Below are 25000 nucleotides of genomic sequence, written 5' to 3' on the forward strand. Positions count from 1 at the left end.
TATGGACCTGTTACCCCTCTCTGTTTATTACCTAGTACCTATATGGACCTGTTACCCCTCTCTGTTTATTACCTAGTACCTACATGGACCTGTTACCCCTCTCTGTTTATTACCTAGTACCTACATGGACCTGTTACCCCTCTCTGTTTATTACCTAGTACCTATATGGACCTGTTACCCTCTCTGTTTATTACCTAGTACCTATATGGACCTGTTACCCCTCTCTGTTTATTACCTAGTACCTATATGGACCTGTTACCCCTCTCTGTTTATTACCTAGTACCTATATGGACCTGTTACCCCTCTCTGTTTATTACCTAGTACCTACATGGACCTGTTACCCCTCTCTGTTTATTACCTAGTACCTACATGGACCTGTTACCCCTCTCTGTTTATTACCTAGTACCTATATGGACCTGTTACCCCTCTCTGTTTATTACCTAGTACCTATATGGACCTGTTACCCCTCTCTGTTTATTACCTAGTACCTATATGGACCTGTTACCCCTCTCTGTTTATTACCTAGTACCTATATGGACCTGTTACCCCTCTCTGTTTATTACCTAGTACCTATATGGACCTGTTACCCCTCTCTGTTTATTACCTAGTACCTACATGGACCTGTTACCCCTCTCTGTTTATTACCTAGTACCTACATGGACCTGTTACCCCTCTCTGTTTATTACCTAGTACCTATATGGACCTGTTACCCCTCTCTGTTTATTACCTAGTACCTATATGGACCTGTTACCCCTCTCTGTTTATTACCTAGTACCTATATGGACCTGTTACCCCTCTCTGTTTATTACCTAGTACCTATATGGACCTGTTACCCCTCTCTGTTTATTACCTAGTACCTATATGGACCTGTTACCCCTCTCTGTTTATTACCTAGTACCTATATGGACCTGTTACCCCTCTCTGTTTATTACCTAGTACCTACATGGACCTGTTACCCCTCTCTGTTTATTACCTAGTACCTACATGGACCTGTTACCCCTCTCTGTTTATTACCTAGTACCTACATGGACCTGTTACCCCTCTCTGTTTATTATCTAGTACCTATATGGACCTGTTACCCCTCTCTGTTTATTACCTAGTACCTATATGGACCTGTTACCCCTCTCTGTTTATTACCTAGTACCTATATGGACCTGTTACCCCTCTCTGTTTATTACCTAGTACCTATATGGACCTGTTACCCCTCTCTGTTTATTACCTAGTACCTATATGGACCTGTTACCCCTCTCTGTTTATTACCTAGTACCTATATGGACCTGTTACCCCTCTCTGTTTATTACCTAGTACCTACATGGACCTGTTACCCCTCTCTGTTTATTACCTAGTACCTATATGGACCTGTTACCCCTCTCTGTTTATTACCTAGTACCTATATGGACCTGTTACCCCTCTCTGTTTATTACCTAGTACCTACATGGACCTGGTACCCCTATCTGTTTATTACCTAGTACCTATATGGACCTGTTACCCCTCTCTGTTTATTACCTAGTACCTATATGGACCTGTTACCCCTCTCTGTTTATTACCTAGTACCTACATGGACCTGTTACCCCTCTCTGTTTATTACCTAGTACCTACATGGACCTGTTACCCCTCTCTGTTTATTACCTAGTACCTACATGGACCTGTTACCCCTCTCTGTTTATTACCTAGTACCTACATGGACCTGTTACCCCTCTCTGTTTATTACCTAGTACCTATATGGACCTGTTACCCCTCTCTGTTTATTACCTAGTACCTACATGGACCTGTTACCCCTCTCTGTTTATTACCTAGTACCTCTATGGACCTGTTACCCCTCTCTGTTTATTACCTAGTACCTACATGGACCTGTTACCCCTCTCTGTTTATTACCTAGTACCTATATGGACCTGTTACCCCTCTCTGTTTATTACCTAGTACCTATATGGACCTGTTAACCCTCTCTGTTTATTACCTAGTACCTACATGGACCTGTTACCCCTCTCTGTTTATTACCTAGTACCTACATGGACCTGTTACCCCTCTCTGTTTATTACCTAGTACCTACATGGACCTGTTACCCCTCTCTGTTTATTACCTAGTACCTATATGGACCTGTTAACCCTCTCTGTTTATTACCTAGTACCTATATGGACCTGTTACCCCTCTCTGTTTATTACCTAGTACCTACATGGACCTGTTACCCCTCTCTGTTTATTACCTAGTACCTACATGGACCTGTTACCCCTCTCTGTTTATTACCTAGTACCTATATGGACCTGTTACCCCTCTCTGTTTATTACCTAGTACCTATATGGACCTGTTACCCCTCTCTGTTTATTACATAGTACCTACATGGACCTGTTACCCCTCTCTGTTTATTACCTAGTACCTATATGGACCTGTTACCCCTCTCTGTTTATTACCTAGTACCTATATGGACCTGTTACCCCTCTCTGTTTATTACCTAGTACCTATATGGACCTGTTACCCCTCTCTGTTTATTACCTAGTACCTACATGGACCTGTTACCCCTCTCTGTTTATTACCTAGTACCTACATGGACCTGTTACCCCTCTCTGTTTATTACCTAGTACCTATATGGACCTGTTACCCCTCTCTGTTTATTACCTAGTACCTATATGGACCTGTTACCCCTCTCTGTTTATTACCTAGTACCTATATGGACCTGTTACCCCTCTCTGTTTATTACCTAGTACCTATATGGACCTGTTACCCCTCTCTGTTTATTACCTAGTACCTATATGGACCTGTTAACCCCTCTCTGTTTATTACCTAGTACCTATATGGACCTGTTACCCCTCTCTGTTTATTACCTAGTACCTATATGGACCTGTTACCCCTCTCTGTTTATTACCTAGTACCTATATGGACCTGTTACCCCTCTCTGTTTATTACCTAGTACCTACATGGACCTGTTACCCCTCTCTGTTTATTACCTAGTACCTATATGGACCTGTTACCCCTCTCTGTTTATTACCTAGTACCTATATGGACCTGTTACCCCTCTCTGTTTATTACCTAGTACCTACATGGACCTGTTACCCCTCTCTGTTTATTACCTAGTACCTATATGGACCTGTTACCCCTCTCTGTTTATTACCTAGTACCTATATGGACCTGTTACCCCTCTCTGTTTATTACCTAGTACCTACATGGACCTGTTACCCTCTCTGTTTATTACCTAGTACCTACATGGACCTGTTACCCCTCTCTGTTTATTACCTAGTACCTACATGGACCTGTTACCCCTCTCTGTTTATTACCTAGTACCTACATGGACCTGTTACCCCTCTCTGTTTATTACCTAGTACCTATATGGACCTGTTACCCCTCTCTGTTTATTACCTAGTACCTACATGGACCTGTTACCCCTCTCTGTTTATTACCTAGTACCTACATGGACCTGTTACCCCTCTCTGTTTATTACCTAGTACCTATATGGACCTGTTACCCCTCTCTGTTTATTACCTAGTACCTATATGGACCTGTTAACCCTCTCTGTTTATTACCTAGTACCTATATGGACCTGTTACCCCTCTCTGTTTATTACCTAGTACCTACATGGACCTGTTACCCCTCTCTGTTTATGACCTAGTACCTACATGGACCTGTTACCCCTCTCTGTTTATTACCTACTACCTATATGGACCTGTTACCCCTCTCTGTTTATTACCTAGTACCTATATGGACCTGTTACCCCTCTCTGTTTATTACCTAGTACCTACATGGACCTGTTACCCCTCTCTGTTTATTACCTAGTACCTACATGGACCTGTTACCCCTCTCTGTTTATTACCTAGTACCTATATGGACCTGTTACCCCTCTCTGTTTATTACCTAGTACCTATATGGACCTGTTACCCCTCTCTGTTTATTACCTAGTACCTACATGGACCTGTTACCCCTCTCTGTTTATTACCTAGTACCTATATGGACCTGTTACCCCTCTCTGTTTATTACCTAGTACCTATATGGACCTGTTACCCCTCTCTGTTTATTACCTAGTACCTATATGGACCTGTTACCCCTCTCTGTTTATTACCTAGTACCTACATGGACCTGTTACCCCTCTCTGTTTATTACCTAGTACCTACATGGACCTGTTACCCCTCTCTGTTTATTACCTAGTACCTATATGGACCTGTTACCCCTCTCGGTTTATTACCTAGTACCTATATGGACCTGTTACCCCTCTCTGTTTATTACCTAGTACCTATATGGACCTGTTACCCCTCTCTGTTTATTTCCTAGTACCTATATGGACCTGTTACCCCTCTCTGTTTATTACCTAGTACCTATATGGACCTGTTACCCCTCTCTGTTTATTACCTAGTACCTACATGGACCTGTTACCCCTCTCTGTTTATTACCTAGTACCTATATGGACCTGTTACCCCTCTCTGTTTATTACCTAGTACCTACATGGACCTGTTACCCCTCTCTGTTTATTATCTAGTACCTATATGGACCTGTTACCCCTCTCTGTTTATTACCTAGTACCTATATGGACCTGTTACCCCTCTCTGTTTATTACCTAGTACCTATATGGACCTGTTACCCCTCTCTGTTTATTACCTAGTACCTATATGGACCTGTTACCCCTCTCTGTTTATTACCTAGTACCTATATGGACCTGTTACCCCTCTCTGTTTATTACCTAGTACCTATATGGACCTGTTACCCCTCTCTGTTTATTACCTAGTACCTATATGGACCTGTTACCCCTCTCTGTTTATTACCTAGTACCTATATGGACCTGTTACCCCTCTCTGTTTATTACCTAGTACCTATATGGACCTGTTACCCCTCTCTGTTTATTACCTAGTACCTACATGGACCTGTTACCCCTCTCTGTTTATTTCCTAGTACCTACATGGACCTGTTACCCCTCTCTGTTTATTACCTAATACCTATATGGACCTGTTACCCCTCTCTGTTTATTACCTAGTACCTACATGGACCTGTTACCCCTCTCTGTTTATTACCTAGTACCTATATGGACCTGTTACCCCTCTCTGTTTATTACCTAGTACCTATATGGACCTGTTACCCCTCTCTGTTTATTACCTAGTACCTATATGGATCTGTTACCCCTCTCTGTTAATTACCTAGTACCTATATGGACCTGTTACCCCTCTCTGTTTATTACCTAGTACCTATATGGACCTGTTACCCCTCTCTGTTTATTACCTAGTACCTATATGGACCTGTTACCCCTCTCTGTTTATTACCTAGTACCTACATGGACCTGTTACCCCTCTCTGTTTATTACCTAGTACCTATATGGACCTGTTACCCCTCTCTGTTTATTACCTAGTACCTACATGGACCTGTTGCCCCTCTCTGTTTATTACCTAGTACCTATATGGACCTGTTACCCCTCTCTGTTTATTACCTAGTACCTATATGGACCTGTTACCCCTCTCTGTTTATTACCTAGTACCTACATGGACCTGTTACCCCTCTCTGTTTATTACCTAGTACCTACATGGACCTGTTACCCCTCTCTGTTTATTACCTAGTACCTACATGGACCTGTTACCCCTCTCTGTTTATTACCTAGTACCTACATGGACCTGTTACCCCTCTCTGTTTATTACCTAGTACCTATATGGACCTGTTACCCCTCTCTGTTTATTACCTAGTACCTACATGGACCTGTTACCCCTCTCTGTTTATTACCTAGTACCTACATGGACCTGTTACCCCTCTCTGTTTATTACCTAGTACCTATATGGACCTGTTACCCCTCTCTGTTTATTACCTAGTACCTATATGGACCTGTTACCCCTCTCTGTTTATTACCTAGTACCTACATGGACCTGTTACCCCTCTCTGTTTATTACCTAGTACCTATATGGACCTGTTACCCCTCTCTGTTTATTATCTATCCTGATTGTCTAGTCACTTTACCCCTACCTATATACAGTGGGGGAAAAAAGTATTTAGTCAGCCACCAATTGTGCAAGTTCTCCCACTTAAAAAGATGAGAGAGGCCTGTAATTTTCATCAGAGGTACACGTCAACCATGACAGACAAAATGAGAAAAAAATATCCAGAAAATCACATTGTAGGATTTTTAATGAATTTATTTGCAAATTATGGTGGAAAATAAGTATTTGGTCATCTACAAACAAGCAAGATTTCTGGCTCTCACAGACCTGTAACTTCTTCTTTAAGAGGCTCCTCTGTCCTCCACTCGTTACCTGTATTGATGGCACCTGTTTGAACTTGTTATCAGTATAAAAGACACCTGTCCACAATCTCAAACAGTCACACTCCAAACTCCACTATGGCCAAGACCAAAGAGCTGTCAAAGGACACCAGAAACAAAATTGTAGACCTGCACCAGGCTGGGAAGACTGAATCTGCAATAGGTAAGCAGCTTGGTTTGAAGAAATAAACTGTGGGAGCAATTATTAGGAAATGGAAGACATACAAGACCACTGATAATCTCCCTCGATCTGGGGCTCCACGCAAGATCTCACCCCGTGGGGTCAAAATGATCACAAGAACGGTGAGCAAAAATCCCAGAACCACACGGGGGACCTAGTGAATGACCTGCAGAGAGCTGGGACCAAAGTAACAAAGCCTACCATCAGTAACACACTACGCCGCCAGGGACTCAAATCCTGCAGTGCCAGACGTGTCCCCCTGCTTAAGCCAGTACATGTCCAGGCCCGTCTGAAGTTTGCTAGAGTGCATTTGGATGATCCAGAAGAGGATTGGGAGAATGTCATATGGTCAGATGAAACCAAAATAGAACTTTTTGGTAAAAACTCAACTCGTTGTGTTTGGAGGACAAAGAATGCTGAGTTGCATCCAAAGAACACCATACCTACTGTGAAGCATGGGGGTGGAAACATCATGCTTTGGGGCTGTTTTTCTGCAAAGGGACCAGGACGACTGATCCGAGTAAAGGAAAGAATGAATGGGGCCATGTATTGTGAGATTTTGAGTGAAAACCTCCTTCCATCAGCAAGGGCATTGAAGATGAAACTTGGCTGGGTCTTTCAACATGACAATGATCCCAAACACACCGCCCGGGCAACGAAGGAGTGGCTTCGTAAGAAGCATTTCAAGGTCCTGGAGTGGCCTAGCCAGTCTCCAGATCTCAACCCCATATAAAATCTTTGGAGGGAGTTGAAACTCCGTGTTGCCCAGCGACAGCCCCAAAACATCACTGCTCTAGAGGAGATCTGCATGGAGGAATGGGCCAAAATACCAGCAACAGTGTGTGAAAACCTTGTGAAGACTTACAGAAAACGTTTGACCTGTGTCATTGCCAACAAAGGGTATATAACAAAGTATTGAGAAACTTTTGTTATTGACCAAATACTTATTTTCCACCATAATTTGCAAATAAATTCATAAAAAATCCTACAATGTGATTTTCTGGATTTTTTTTCCTCATTTTGTCTGTCATAGTTGACGTGTACCTATGATGGAAATTACAGGCCTCTCTCATCTTTTTAAGTGGGAGAACTTGCACAATTGGTGGCTGACTAAATACTTCCCCCCCCCCCACTGTATATATATATATATATTCCCACGGGGGGGCAGTATGAAAAATGTATGCACTCACTAACTGTAAGTCGCTCTGGATAAGAGCGTCTGATAAATGACTAAAATGTAAATGTATATGTATATATCACCTCAATCACCTCAACTACCTCGTACCCCTGTATATACTCTCATTACTACCTGGTACCCCAGCACATTGACTCAGTACTGGTACTCCTTGTATATAGTCTCATTACTACCTGGTACCCCAGCACATTGACTCAGTACTGGTACTCCCTGTATATAGTCTAATTACTACCTGGTACCCCTGCACATTGACTCAGTACTGGTACTCCTTGTATATAGTCTCATTACTACCTGGTACCCCTGCTCATTGACTCAGTACTGGTACTCCTTGTATATAGTCTCATTACTACCTGGTACCCCAGCACATTGACTCAGTACTGGTACTCCCTGTATATAGTCTCATTACTACCTGGTACCCCAGCACATTGACTCAGTACTGGTACTCACTGTATATCGTCTCATTACTACCTGGTACCCCAGAACATTGACTCAGTACTGGTACTCCCTGTATATAATCTCATTACTACCTGGTACCCCAGCACATTGACTCAGTACTGGTACTCCCTGTATATAGACTCATTACTACCTGGTACCCCAGCACATTGACTCAGTACTGGTACTCCCTGTATATAGTCTCATTACTACCTGGTACCCCTGCACATTGACTCAGTACTGGTACTCCTTGTATATAGTCTCATTACTACCTGGTACCCCTGCTCATTGACTCAGTACTGGTACTCCCTGTATATAGTCTCATTACTACCTGGTACCCCAGCACATGACTCAGTACTGGTACTCCCTGTATATAGTCTCATACTACCTGGTACCCCAGCACATTGACTCAGTACTGGTACTCACTGTATATAGTCTCATTACTACCTGGTACCCCAGCACATTGACTCAGTACTGGTACTCCCTGTATATAGCCTCATTACTACCTGGTACCCCTGCACATTGACTCAGTACTGGTACTCCCTGTATATAGTCTCATTACTACCTGGTACCCCTGCTCATTGACTCAGTACTGGTACTCCTTGTATATAGTCTCATTACTACCTGGTACCCCTGCTCATTGACTCAGTACTGGTACTCCTTGTATATAGTCTCATTACTACCTGGTACCCCTGCTCATTGACTCAGTACTGGTATCCCTTGTATATAGTCTCATTACTACCTGGTACCCCTGCTCATTGACTCAGTACTGGTACTCCTTGTATATAGTCTCATTACTACCTGGTACCCCTGCTCATTGACTCAGTACTGGTATCCCTTGTATATAGTCTCATTACTACCTGGTACCCCTGCTCATTGACTCAGTACTGGTACTCCTTGTATATAGTCTCATTACTACCTGGTACCCCTGCTCATTGACTCAGTACTGGTACTCCTTGTATATAGTCTCATTACTACCTGGTACCCCAGCTCATTGACTCAGTACTGGTACTCCCTGTATATAGTCTCATTACTACCTGGTACCCCTGCTCATTGACTCAGTACTGGTACTCCCTGTATATAGTCTCATTACTACCTGGTACCCCTGCTCATTGACTCAGTACTGGTACTCCCTGTATATAGTCTCATTACTACCTGGTACCCCAGCACATTGACTCAGTACTGGTACTCACTGTATATCATCTCATTACTACCTGGTACCCCAGCACATTGACTCAGTACTGGTACTCCCTGTATATAGTCTCATTACTACCTGGTACCCCAGCACATTGACTCAGTACTGGTACTCACTGTATATCATCTCATTACTACCTGGTACCCCAGCACATTGACTCAGTACTGGTACTCCCTGTATATAGTCTCATTACTACCTGGTACCCCTGCACATTGACTCAGTACTGGTATCCCTTGTATATAGCCTCATTACTACCTGGTACCCCTGCACATTGACTCAGTACTGGTACTCCTTGTATATAGTCTCATTACTACCTGGTACCCCTGCACATTGACTCAGTACTGGTACTCCTTGTATATAGTCTCATTACTACCTGGTACCCCTGCTCATTGACTCAGTACTGGTACTCCCTGTATATAGTCTCATTACTACCTGGTACCCCAGCACATTGACTCAGTACTGGTACTCCCTGTATATAGTCTCATACTACCTGGTACCCCAGCACATTGACTCAGTACTGGTACTCACTGTATATAGTCTCATTACTACCTGGTACCCCAGCACATTGACTCAGTACTGGTACTCCCTGTATATAGCCTCATTACTACCTGGTACCCCTGCACATTGACTCAGTACTGGTACTCCCTGTATATAGTCTCATTACTACCTGGTACCCCAGCACATTGACTCAGTACTGGTACTCCCTGTATATAGTCTCATTACTACCTGGTACCCCTGCACATTGACTCAGTACTGGTACTCCCTGTATATAGTCTCATTACTACCTGGTACCCCAGCACATTGACTCAGTACTGGTACCCCTTGTATATAGTCTCATTACTACCTGGTACCCCAGCACATTGACTCACTACTGGTACTCCCTGTATATAGTCTCATTACTACCTGGTACCCCAGCACATTGACTCAGTACTGGTACCCCTTGTATATAGTCTCATTACTACCTGGTACCCCAGCACATTGACTCAGTACTGGTACTCCCTGTATATAGTCTCATTACTACCTGGTACCCCTGCACATTGACTCAGTACTGGTACTCCCTGAATATAGTCTCATTACTACCTGGTACCCCTGCACATTGACTCAGTACTGGTACTCCCTGTATATAGTCTCATTACTACCTGGTACCCCTGCACATTGACTCAGTACTGGTACTCCTTGTATATAGTCTCATTACTACCTGGTACCCCTGCACATTGACTCAGTACTGGTACTCCTTGTATATAGTCTCATTACTACCTGGTACCCCTGCTCATTGACTCAGTACTGGTACTCCTTGTATATAGTCTCATTACTACCTGGTACCCCTGCTCATTGACTCAGTACTGGTACTCCTTGTATATAGTCTCATTACTACCTGGTACCCCTGCTCATTGACTCAGTACTGGTACTCCTTGTATATAGTCTCATTACTACCTGGTACCCCTGCTCATTGACTCAGTACTGGTATCCCTTGTATATAGTCTCATTACTACCTGGTACCCCTGCTCATTAACTCAGTACTGGTACTCCTTGTATATAGTCTCATTACTACCTGGTACCCCTGCTCATTGACTCAGTACTGGTATCCCTTGTATATAGTCTCATTACTACCTGGTACCCCTGCTCATTGACTCAGTACTGGTACTCCTTGTATATAGTCTCATTACTACCTGGTACCCCTGCTCATTGACTCAGTACTGGTATCCCTTGTATATAGTCTCATTACTACCTGGTACCCCTGCTCATTGACTCAGTACTGGTACTCCTTGTATATAGTCTCATTACTACTTGGTACCCCAGCTCATTGACTCAGTACTGGTACTCCCTGTATATAGTCTCATTACTACCTGGTACCCCTGCTCATTGACTCAGTACTGGTACTCCCTGTATATAGTCTCATTACTACCTGGTACCCCAGCACATTGACTCAGTACTGGTACTCACTGTATATCGTCTCATTACTACCTGGTACCCCTGCACATTGACTCAGTACTGGTACTCCTTGTATATAGTCTCATTACTACCTGGTACCCCTTGTATATAGTCTCATTACTACCTGGTACCCCAGCACATTGACTCAGTACTGGTACTCACTGTATATCGTCTCATTACTACCTGGTACCCCTGCACATTGACTCAGTACTGGTACTCCTTGTATATAGTCTCATTACTACCTGGTACCCCTTGTATATAGTCTCATTACTACCTGGTACCCCTGCTCATTGACTCAGTACTGGTACTCCCTGTATATAGTCTCATTACTACCTGGTACCCCTGCACATTGACTCAGTACTGGTACTCCTTGTATATAGTCTCATTACTACCTGGTACCCCTGCTCATTGACTCAGTACTGGTACTCCTTGTATATAGTCTCATTACTACCTGGTACCCCTTGTATATAGTCTCATTACTACCTGGTACCCCTGCTCATTGACTCAGTACTGGTACTCCCTGTATATAGTCTCATTACTACCTGGTACCCCTGCTCATTGACTCAGTACTGGTACTCAAATCAAATCAAATCAAATCAAATTTTATTGGTCACATGCGCCGAATACAACAAGTGCAGACATTACAGTGAAATGCTTACTTACAGCCCTTAACCAACAGTGCGTTTATTTTAAACAAAAAAAGTAAGAATAAAACAACAACAAAAAAAAAGTGTTGAGAAAAACAAAGAGCAGAAGTAAAATAAAGTGACAGTAGGGAGGCTATATATACAGGGGGGTAACGGTGCAGAGTCAATGTGCGGGGGCACCGGCTAGTTGAGGTAGTTAGGTATATAGTCTCATTACTACCTGGTAGTACTACTCATTACTACCTGGTACCCCTGCACATTGACTCAGTACTGGTACTCCTTGTATATAGTCTCATTACTACCTGGTACCCCTGCTCATTGACTCAGTACTGGTACCCCTTGTATATAGTCTCATTACTACCTGGTACCCCTGCTCATTGACTCAGTACTGGTACTCCCTGTATATAGTCTCATTACTACCTGGTACCCTTGCACATTGACTCAGTACTGGTACTCCTTGTATATAGTCTCATTACTACCTGGTACCCCTGCTCATTGACTCAGTACTGGTACCCCTTGTACATAGCCTCATTACTACCTGGTACCCCTGCACATTGACTCAGTACTGGTACTCCTTGTATATAGTCTCATTACTACCTGGTACCCCAGCTCATTGACTCAGTACTGGTACTCCTTGTATATAGTCTCATTACTACCTGGTACCCCTGCACATTGACTCAGTACTGGTACTCCCTGTATATAGTCTCATTACTACCTGGTACCCCTGCACATTGACTCAGTACTGGTACTCCTTGTATATAGTCTCATTACTACCTGGTACCCCTGCTCATTGACTCAGTACTGGTACTCCCTGTATATAGTCTCATTACTACCTGGTACCCCAGCACATGACTCAGTACTGGTACTCCCTGTATATAGTCTCATACTACCTGGTACCCCAGCACATTGACTCAGTACTGGTACTCACTGTATATAGTCTCATTACTACCTGGTACCCCAGCACATTGACTCAGTACTGGTACTCCCTGTATATAGCCTCATTACTACCTGGTACCCCTGCACATTGACTCAGTACTGGTACTCCCTGTATATAGTCTCATTACTACCTGGTACCCCTGCTCATTGACTCAGTACTGGTACTCCTTGTATATAGTCTCATTACTACCTGGTACCCCTGCTCATTGACTCAGTACTGGTACTCCTTGTATATAGTCTCATTACTACCTGGTACCCCTGCTCATTGACTCAGTACTGGTATCCCTTGTATATAGTCTCATTACTACCTGGTACCCCTGCTCATTGACTCAGTACTGGTACTCCTTGTATATAGTCTCATTACTACCTGGTACCCCTGCTCATTGACTCAGTACTGGTATCCCTTGTATATAGTCTCATTACTACCTGGTACCCCTGCTCATTGACTCAGTACTGGTACTCCTTGTATATAGTCTCATTACTACCTGGTACCCCTGCTCATTGACTCAGTACTGGTACTCCTTGTATATAGTCTCATTACTACCTGGTACCCCAGCTCATTGACTCAGTACTGGTACTCCCTGTATATAGTCTCATTACTACCTGGTACCCCTGCTCATTGACTCAGTACTGGTACTCCCTGTATATAGTCTCATTACTACCTGGTACCCCAGCACATTGACTCAGTACTGGTACTCACTGTATATCATCTCATTACTACCTGGTACCCCAGCACATTGACTCAGTACTGGTACTCCCTGTATATAGTCTCATTACTACCTGGTACCCCTGCACATTGACTCAGTACTGGTATCCCTTGTATATAGCCTCATTACTACCTGGTACCCCTGCACATTGACTCAGTACTGGTACTCCTTGTATATAGTCTCATTACTACCTGGTACCCCTGCACATTGACTCAGTACTGGTACTCCTTGTATATAGTCTCGTTACTACCTGGTACCCCTGCTCATTGACTCAGTACTGGTACTCCCTGTATATAGTCTCATTACTACCTGGTACCCCAGCACATTGACTCAGTACTGGTACTCCCTGTATATAGTCTCATACTACCTGGTACCCCAGCACATTGACTCAGTACTGGTACTCACTGTATATAGTCTCATTACTACCTGGTACCCCAGCACATTGACTCAGTACTGGTACTCCCTGTATATAGCCTCATTACTACCTGGTACCCCTGCACATTGACTCTGTACTGGTACTCCCTGTATATAGTCTCATTACTACCTGGTACCCCAGCACATTGACTCAGTACTGGTACTCCCTGTATATAGTCTCATTACTACCTGGTACCCCTGCACATTGACTCAGTACTGGTACTCCCTGTATATAGTCTCATTACTACCTGGTACCCCAGCACATTGACTCAGTACTGGTACCCCTTGTATATAGTGTCATTACTACCTGGTACCCCAGCACATTGACTCACTACTGGTACTCCCTGTATATAGTCTCATTACTACCTGGTACCCCAGCACATTGACTCAGTACTGGTACCCCTTGTATATAGTCTCATTACTACCTGGTACCCCAGCACATTGACTCAGTACTGGTACTCCCTGTATATAGTCTCATTACTACCTGGTACCCCTGCACATTGACTCAGTACTGGTACTCCCTGTATATAGTCTCATTACTACCTGGTACCCCTGCACATTGACTCAGTACTGGTACTCCCTGTATATAGCCTCATTACTACCTGGTACCCCTGCACATTGACTCAGTACTGGTACTCCCTGTATATAGTCTCATTACTACCTGGTACCCCTGCTCATTGACTCAGTACTGGTACTCCTTGTATATAGTCTCATTACTACCTGGTACCCCTGCTCATTGACTCAGTACTGGTACTCCTTGTATATAGTCTCATTACTACCTGGTACCCCTGCTCATTGACTCAGTACTGGTATCCCTTGTATATAGTCTCATTACTACCTGGTACCCCTGCTCATTGACTCAGTACTGGTACTCCTTGTATATAGTCTCATTACTACCTGGTACCCCTGCTCATTGACTCAGTACTGGTATCCCTTGTATATAGTCTCATTACTACCTGGTACCCCTGCTCATTGACTCAGTACTGGTACTCCTTGTATATAGTCTCATTACTACCTGGTACCCCTGCTCATTGACTCAGTACTGGTACTCCTTGTATATAGTCTCATTACTACCTGGTACCCCAGCTCATTGACTCAGTACTGGTACTCCCTGTATATAGTCTCATTACTACCTGGTACCCCTGCTCATTGACTCAGTACTGGTACTCCTGTATATAGTCTCATTACTACCTGGTACCCCAGCACATTGACTCAGTACTGGTACTCACTGTATATCATCTCATTACTACCTGGTACCCCAGCACATTGACTCAGTACTGGTACTCCCTGTATATAGTCTCATTACTACCTGGTACCCCTGCACATTGACTCAGTACTGGTATCCCTTGTATATAGCCTCATTACTACCTGGTACCCCTGCACATTGACTCAGTACTGGTACTCCTTGTATATAGTCTCATTACTACCTGGTACCCCTGCACATTGACTCAGTACTGGTACTCCTTGTATATAGTCTCGTTACTACCTGGTACCCCTGCTCATTGACTCAGTACTGGTACTCCCTGTATATAGTCTCATTACTACCTGGTACCCCAGCACATTGACTCAGTACTGGTACTCCCTGTATATAGTCTCATACTACCTGGTACCCCAGCACATTGACTCAGTACTGGTACTCACTGTATATAGTCTCATTACTACCTGGTACCCCAGCACATTGACTCAGTACTGGTACTCCCTGTATATAGCCTCATTACTACCTGGTACCCCTGCACATTGACTCTGTACTGGTACTCCCTGTATATAGTCTCATTACTACCTGGTACCCCAGCACATTGACTCAGTACTGGTACTCCCTGTATATAGTCTCATTACTACCTGGTACCCCTGCACATTGACTCAGTACTGGTACTCCCTGTATATAGTCTCATTACTACCTGGTACCCCAGCACATTGACTCAGTACTGGTACCCCTTGTATATAGTGTCATTACTACCTGGTACCCCAGCACATTGACTCACTACTGGTACTCCCTGTATATAGTCTCATTACTACCTGGTACCCCAGCACATTGACTCAGTACTGGTACCCCTTGTATATAGTCTCATTACTACCTGGTACCCCAGCACATTGACTCAGTACTGGTACTCCCTGTATATAGTCTCATTACTACCTGGTACCCCTGCACATTGACTCAGTACTGGTACTCCCTGAATATAGTCTCATTACTACCTGGTACCCCTGCACATTGACTCAGTACTGGTACTCCCTGTATATAGTCTCATTACTACCTGGTACCCCTGCACATTGACTCAGTACTGGTACTCCTTGTATATAGTCTCATTACTACCTGGTACCCCTGCACATTGACTCAGTACTGGTACTCCTTGTATATAGTCTCATTACTACCTGGTACCCCTGCTCATTGACTCAGTACTGGTACTCCTTGTATATAGTCTCATTACTACCTGGTACCCCTGCTCATTGACTCAGTACTGGTACTCCTTGTATATAGTCTCATTACTACCTGGTACCCCTGCTCATTGACTCAGTACTGGTACTCCTTGTATATAGTCTCATTACTACCTGGTACCCCTGCTCATTGACTCAGTACTGGTATCCCTTGTATATAGTCTCATTACTACCTGGTACCCCTGCTCATTGACTCAGTACTGGTACTCCTTGTATATAGTCTCATTACTACCTGGTACCCCTGCTCATTGACTCAGTACTGGTACTCCTTGTATATAGTCTCATTACTACCTGGTACCCCTGCTCATTGACTCAGTACTGGTACTCCTTGTATATAGTCTCATTACTACCTGGTACCCCTGCTCATTGACTCAGTACTGGTATCCCTTGTATATAGTCTCATTACTACCTGGTACCCCTGCTCATTGACTCAGTACTGGTACTCCTTGTATATAGTCTCATTACTACTTGGTACCCCAGCTCATTGACTCAGTACTGGTACTCCCTGTATATAGTCTCATTACTACCTGGTACCCCTGCTCATTGACTCAGTACTGGTACTCCCTGTATATAGTCTCATTACTACCTGGTACCCCAGCACATTGACTCAGTACTGGTACTCACTGTATATCGTCTCATTACTACCTGGTACCCCTGCACATTGACTCAGTACTGGTACTCCTTGTATATAGTCTCATTACTACCTGGTACCCCTTGTATACAGTCTCATTACTACCTGGTACCCCAGCACATTGACTCAGTACTGGTACTCACTGTATATCGTCTCATTACTACCTGGTACCCCTGCACATTGACTCAGTACTGGTACTCCTTGTATATAGTCTCATTACTACCTGGTACCCCTTGTATATAGTCTCATTACTACCTGGTACCCCTGCTCATTGACTCAGTACTGGTACTCCCTGTATATAGTCTCATTACTACCTGGTACCCCTGCACATTGACTCAGTACTGGTACTCCTTGTATATAGTCTCATTACTACCTGGTACCCCTGCTCATTGACTCAGTACTGGTACTCCTTGTATATAGTCTCATTACTACCTGGTACCCCTTGTATATAGTCTCATTACTACCTGGTACCCCTGCTCATTGACTCAGTACTGGTACTCCCTGTATATAGTCTCATTACTACCTGGTACCCCTGCTCATTGACTCAGTACTGGTACTCCCTGTATATAGTCTCATTACTACCTGGTACCCCTGCACATTGACTCAGTACTGGTACTCCTTGTATATAGTCTCATTACTACCTGGTACCCCTGCTCATTGACTCAGTACTGGTACCCCTTGTATATAGTCTCATTACTACCTGGTACCCCTGCTCATTGACTCAGTACTGGTACTCCCTGTATATAGTCTCATTACTACCTGGTACCCTTGCACATTGACTCAGTACTGGTACTCCTTGTATATAGTCTCATTACTACCTGGTACCCCTGCTCATTGACTCAGTACTGGTACCCCTTGTACATAGCCTCATTACTACCTGGTACCCCTGCACATTGACTCAGTACTGGTACTCCTTGTATATAGTCTCATTACTACCTGGTACCCCAGCTCATTGACTCAGTACTGGTACTCCTTGTATATAGTCTCATTACTACCTGGTACCCCTGCACATTGACTCAGTACTGGTACTCCCTTGTATATAGTCTCATTACTACCTGGTACCCCTTGTATATAGTCTCATTACTACCTGGTACCCCTGCTCATTGACTCAGTACTGGTACTCCCTGTATATAGTCTCATTACTACCTGGTACCCCTGCACATTGACTCAGTACTGGTACTCCTTGTATATAGTCTCATTACTACCTGGTACCCCTGCTCATTGACTCAGTACTGGTACTCCTTGTATATAGCCTCATTACTACCTGGTACCCCTGCACATTGACTCAGTACTGGTACTCCTTGTATATAGTCTCATTACTACCTGGTACCCATGCTCATTGACTCAGTACTGGTACCCCTTGTATATAGCCTCATTACTACCTGGTACCCCTGCTCATTGACTCAGTACTGGTACCCCTTGTACATAGCCTCATTACTACCTGGTACCCCTGCACATTGACTCAGTACTGGTACTCCTTGTATATAGTCTCATTACTACCTGGTACCCCAGCTCATTGACTCAGTACTGGTACTCCTTGTATATAGTCTCATTACTACCTGGTACCCCTGCACATTGACTCAGTACTGGTACTCCCTTGTATATAGTCTCATTACTACCTGGTACCCCTTGTATATAGTCTCATTACTACCTGGTACCCCTGCTCATTGACTCAGTACTGGTACTCCCTGTATATAGTCTCATTACTACCTGGTACCCCTGCACATTGACTCAGTACTGGTACTCCTTGTATATAGTCTCATTACTACCTGGTACCCCATCTCATTGACTCAGTACTGGTACTCCTTGTATATAGCCTCATTACTACCTGGTACCCCTGCACATTGACTCAGTACTGGTACTCCTTGTATATAGTCTCATTACTACCTGGTACCCCTGCTCATTGACTCAGTACTGGTACCCCTTGTATATAGCCTCATTACTACCTGGTACCCCTGCTCATTGACTCAGTACTGGTACTCCTTGTATATAGCCTCATTATTGTTATTTTATTGTGTTATTATTTCCTTTTTCCTTTTTTTGCTAATTGTTCTTACTTTTGAACTCTGCACTGTTGGGAAAGGGCTCGTCAGTGAACATTTCACGGTAGTCTACACCTGTCGTATTCGGAGCGTGTGACAATTAATTTAATTTAATTACACACTGAAACCATCTGGTTCAGTCGGCCTCTTCATTACACAACAGAGGATGTGTTTGTGTGTTGTACCTGACGGAAACGGAGAACTCTCCTGGTGAACTCTCTGACTCTCTAATGAGGAACACTCCGCTCTCTTCCCGACGCAACCGCTGCTCAGCCTGCTGCCTGGACACAGGGCCCACAAACCACCTACACACAAACACACAAACACACCTTATGGATACCAAATACCCATGCACCGTCCCTCCCTGTCTCTTCCCAGCCCAACCTCTGCTCAGCCTGCTGCCTGGACACAGGGCCCACAAACCACCTACACACAAACACACAAACACACCTTATGGATACCAAATACCCATGCACCGTCCCTCCCTGTCTCTTCCCAGCCCAACCGCTGCTCAGCCTGCTGCCTGGACACAGGGCCCACAAACCACCTACACACAAACACACAAACACACCTTATGGATACCAAATACCCACGCACCGTCCCTCCCTGTCTCTTCCCAGCCCAACCTCTGCTCAGCCTGCTGCCTGGACACAGGGCCCACAAACCACCTACACACAAACACACACACACACACACACACACACACACACACACACACCCCTTATGTATACCAAATACCCACGCACCGTCCCTCCCTGTCTCTAACGGGTGAGGGTTATAGGTACAGTAGGTATATAAGGGATACAGTGGCTTGCGAAAGTATTCACCCCCCTTGGCATTTTTCCTATTTTGTTGCCTTACAACCTGGAATTAAAATGGATTTTTGGGGGGTTTGTATCATTTGATTTACACAACATGCCTACCACTTTGAAGATGCAACATATTTTTTATTGTGAAACAAACAAGAAATAAGACCAAAAAAAAGACCTTGAGCGTGCAGAACTATTCACCCCCCCCCAAAGTCAATACTTTGTAGAGCCACCTTTTGCAGAAATTACAGCTGCAAGTCTCTTGGGGTATGTCTCTATAAGCTTGGTACTTCTAGCCACTGGGATTGTTGCTCATTCTTCAAGGCAAAACTGCTCCAGCTCCTTCAAGTTGGATGGGTTCCGCTGGTGTACAGCCATCTATAAGTCATACCACAGATTCTCAATTGGATTGAGGTCTGGGCTTTGACTAGGCAATTCCAAGACATTTAAATGTTTCCCCTTAAACCACTAGAATTTTGCTGTAGCAGTATGCTTAGGGTCATTGTCCTGCTGGAAGGTGAACCTCCGTCCCAGTCTCAAATCTCTGGAAGACTGAAACAGGTTTCCCTCAAGAATTTCCCTGTATTTAGCGCCATCCATCATTCCTTCAATTCTGACCAGTTTCCCAGTCCCTGCCGATGAAAAACATGGTGTTCTTGGGGTGATGAGAGGTGTTGGGTTTGCGCCAGACATAGCGTTTTCCTTGATGGCCAAAAAGCTCGATTTTATTCTAATCTGAACAGAGTACCTTCTTCCATATGTTTGGGGAGTCTCCCACATGCCTTTTGGCGAACACCAAAGGTGTTTGCTTATTTTTTTCTTTAAGCAATGGCTTTTTTCTGGCCACTCTTCCGTAAAGCCCAGCTCTGTGGAGTGTACGGCTTAAAGTGGTCCTATGGACAGATACTCCAATCTCCGCTGTGGAGCTTTGCAGCTCCTTCAGGGTTATCTTTGGTCTCTTTGTTGCCTCTCTGATTAATGCCCTCCTTGCCTGGTCCGTGAGTTTTGGTGGGCGGCCCTCTCTTGGCAGGTTTGTTGTGGTGCCATATTCTTTCAATTTTTTAATAATGGATTTAATGGTGCTCCGTGGGATGTTCAGTTTCTGACATTTTTTTATAACCCAACCCTGATCTGTACTTCTCCACAACTTTGTCCTTGACCTGTTTGGAGAGCTCCTTGGTCTTCATGGTGCCGCTTGCTTGGTGGTGCCCCTTGCTTAGTGGTGTTGCAGACTCTGGGGCCTTTCAGAACAGGTGTATATATACTGAGATCATGTGACAGATCATGTAACACTTAGATTGCACACAGGTGGACTTTATTTAACTAATTATATGACTTCTGAAGGTAATTGGTTGCACCAGATCTTATTTAGGGGCTTCATAGCAAAGGGGGTGAATACATATGCACGCACCACTTTTCCGTTATTTATTTGTTTGCATTTTTTGACCCAAGTTATTTTTTTCATTCCACTTCACTAATTTTGTCTATTTTGTGTATGTCCATTACATGAAATCTAAATAAAAATCAATTTAAATTACAGGTTGTAATGCAACGAAATAGGAAAAAAGCCAAGAGGGATGAATACTTTTGCAAGGCACTGTAGGTTTAGTAGATATATCAGGGTTAGGTATAGTAGGTATATCAGGGTTAGGTATAGTAGGTATATCAGGGTTAGGTATATCAGGGTTAGGTATAGTAGGTATATCAGGGTTAGGTATAGTAGGTATATCAGGGTTAGGTACAGTAGGTATATCAGGGTTAGGTATAGTAGGTATATCAGGGTTAGGTATAGTAGGTATATCAGGGTTAGGTATAGTAGGTATATCAGGGTTAGGTATATCAGGGTTAGGTATAGTAGGTATATCAGGGTTAGGTATAGTAGGTATATCAGGGTTAGGTATATCAGGGTTAGGTATAGTAGGTATATCAGGGTTAGGTATAGTAGGTATATCAGGGTTAGGTATAGTAGGTATATCAGGGTTAGGTATAGTAGGTATATCAGGGTTAGGTATAGTAGGTATATCAGGGTTAGGTATAGTAGGTATATCAGGGTTAGGTATAGTAGGTATATCAGGGTTAGGTATAGTAGGTATATAAGGGTTAGGTATAGTAGGTATATCAGGGTTAGGTATAGTAGGTATATCAGGGTTAGGTATAGTAGGTATATCAGGGGTTAGGTATAGTAGGTATATCAGGGTTAGGTATAGTAGGTATATCAGGGTTAGGTATAGTAGGTATATCAGGGTTAGGTATAGTAGGTATATCAGGGTTAGGTATAGTAGGTATATCAGGGTTAGGTATATCAGGGTTAGGTATAGTAGGTATATCAGGGTTAGGTATAGTAGGTATATCAGGGTTAGGTATAGTAGGTATATAAGGGTTAGGTATAGTAGATATATCAGGGTTAGGTATAGTAGGTATATCAGGGTTAGGTATAGTAGGTATATAAGGGTTAGGTATAGTAGGTATATCAGGGTTAGGTATAGTAGGTATATCAGGGTTAGGTATAGTAGGTATATCAGGGTTAGGTATAGTAGGTATATAAGGGTTAGGTATAGTAGGTATATAAGGGTTAGGTATAGTAAGTATATCAGGGTTAGGTATAGTAGGTATATAAGGGTTAGGTATAGCAGGTATATCAGGGTTAGGTATATAAGGGTTAGGTATAGTAGGTATATCAGGGTTAGGTATAGTAGGTATATAAGGGTTAGGTATATAAGGGTTAGGTATAGTAGGTATATCAGGGTTAGGTATAGTAGGTATATAAGGGTTAGGTATATAAGGGTTAGGTATAGTAGGTATATAAGGGTTAGGTATATAAGGGTTAGGTATAGTAGGTATATCAGGGTTAGGTATATAAGGGTTAGGTATAGTAGGTATATCAGGGTTAGGTATAGTAGGTATATAAGGGTTTGGTATAGTAGGTATATCAGGGTTAGGTATATCAGGGTTAGGTATAGTAGGTATATCAGGGTTAGGTATAGTAGGTATATAAGGGTTAGGTATAGTAGGTATATCAGGGTTAGGTATAGTAGGTATATCAGGGTTAGGTATAGTAGGTATATCAGGGTTAGGTATATCAGGGTTAGGTATAGTAGGTATATAAGGGTTAGGTATAGTAGGTATATCAGGGTTAGGTATAGTAGGTATATCAGGGTTAGGTATAGTAGGTATATCAGGGTTAGGTATAGTAGGTATATAAGGGTTAGGTATAGTAGGTATATCAGGGTTAGGTATAGTAGGTATATCAGGGTTAGGTATATCAGGGTTAGGTATATCAGGGTTAGGTATAGTAGGTATATAAGGGTTAGGTATAGTAGGTATATCAGGGTTAGGTATAGTAGGTATATCAGGGTTAGGTATAGTAGGTATATCAGGGTTAGGTATAGTAGGTATATCAGGGTTAGGTATAGTAGGTATATCAGGGTTAGGTATAGTAGGTATATCAGGGTTAGGTATAGTAGGTATATAAGGGTTAGGTATAGTAGGTATATAAGGGTTAGGTATAGTAGGTATATCAGGGTTAGGTATAGTAGGTATATCAGGGTTAGGTATAGTAGGTATATATGGGTTAGGTATAGTAGGTATATAAGGGTTAGGTATAGTAGGTATATCAGGGTTAGGTATAGTAGGTATATCAGGGTTAGGTATAGTAGGTATATCAGGGTTAGGTATAGTAGGTATATAAGGGTTAGGTATAGTAGGTATATCAGGGTTAGGTATAGTAGGTATATCAGGGTTAGGTATAGTAGGTATATCAGGGTTAGGTATAGTAGGTATATAAGGGTTAGGTATAGTAGGTATATCAGGGTTAGGTATAGTAGGTATATCAGGGTTAGGTACAGTAGGTATATCAGGGTTAGGTATAGTATGTATATAAGGGTTAGGTACAGTAGGTATATCAGGGTTAGGTATAGTAAGTATATCAGGGTTAGGTATAGTAGGTATATCAGGGTTAGGTATAGTAGGTATATCAGGGTTAGGTACAGTAGGTATATCAGGGTTAGGTATAGTATGTATATAAGGGTTAGGTACAGTAGGTATATCAGGGTTAGGTATAGTAAGTATATCAGGGTTAGGTATAGTATGTATATAAGGGTTAGGTACAGTAGGTATATCAGGGTTAGGTATAGTAAGTATATCAGGGTTAGGTACAGTAGGTATATCAGGGTTAGGTATAGTAAGTATATCAGGGTTAGGTATATCAGGGTTAGGTATAGTAGGTATATCAGGGTTAGGTATAGTAGGTATATCTGGGTTAGGTATAGTAGGTATATCAGGGTTAGGTATAGTAGGTATATAAGGGTTAGGTATAGTAGGTATATAAGGGTTAGGTATAGTAGGTATATCAGGGTTAGGTATAGTAGGTATATCAGGGTTAGGTACAGTAGGTATATCAGGGTTAGGTATAGTATGTATATAAGGGTTAGGTACAGTAGGTATATCAGGGTTAGGTACAGTAGGTATATAAGGGTTAGGTATATCAGGGTTAGGTATATCAGGGTTAGGTACAGTAGGTATATAATAGGTCTGTAATACTAACGGGTGTGGTAACAGACTAATGTAGTTCTCGGGGACGTAGCCTCGCTTCCCGTGGAGTTCTGCCATCATCCAGTTAGGATCCTCATCCATCTCCGTCACCTAGAGAGGTTAGAGGTCAGAGGCTGGATCCTGGAGGTCAGGTCACGGTTACAATCTTTAAGGATGTTCTTCATATAAACATTTAACTATAGAGAATGTTTTGATCCAACCCTAACCCTAACCCTAACTCTAACTCTAACTCTAACTCTAACCCTAACCCTAACCCTAACTCTAACTCTAACCCTAACCCTAACCCTAACTCTAACCCTAACCCTAACTCTAACTCTAACCCTAACCCTAACACTAACTCTAACTCTAACCCTAACCCTAACTCTAACCCTAACCCTAACCCTAACCCTAACTCTAACTCTAACCCTAACTCTAACTCTAACCCTAACCCTAACACTAACTCTAACTCTAACCCTAACCCTAACTCTAACCCTAACCCTAACCCTAACCCTAACTCTAACTCTAACCCTAACTCTAACCCTAACCCTAACTCTAACTCTAACTCTAACCCTAACCCTAACTCTAACTCTAACCCTAACCCTAACTCTAACTCTAACCCTAACACTAACTCTAACTCTAACCCTAACCCTAACTCTAACTCTAACCCTAACCCTAACTCTAACCCTAACCCTAACC

At 43.0% G+C, this 25000-nt stretch overlaps 1 protein-coding gene across 2 annotated transcripts in view; it reads right to left on the minus strand.

Annotated features, from left to right (window-relative positions):
• Positions 1-25000, minus strand: part of LOC121537567 (GRB2-related adapter protein-like) — a 32333-nt gene that overhangs the window by 6292 nt on the left and 1041 nt on the right. Inside the window, exons 2-3 of one of the 2 annotated variants that reach the window (XM_041845168.1) lie at positions 24318-24415; positions 19151-19270 (exon numbers count right to left, since the gene is read on the minus strand). In XM_041845168.1, the coding sequence (XP_041701102.1) occupies positions 19151-19270; positions 24318-24415 (218 nt within the window). The remainder of the gene's footprint in view (positions 1-19150; positions 19271-24317; positions 24416-25000) is intronic. The other variant, XM_041845167.1, reaches the window with a different exon arrangement.

The sequence above is a fragment of the Coregonus clupeaformis genome, unplaced genomic scaffold (genome assembly GCF_020615455.1).
Source record: "Coregonus clupeaformis isolate EN_2021a unplaced genomic scaffold, ASM2061545v1 scaf1170, whole genome shotgun sequence".
NCBI classification, from domain to species: Eukaryota; Metazoa; Chordata; class Actinopteri; order Salmoniformes; family Salmonidae; genus Coregonus; species Coregonus clupeaformis.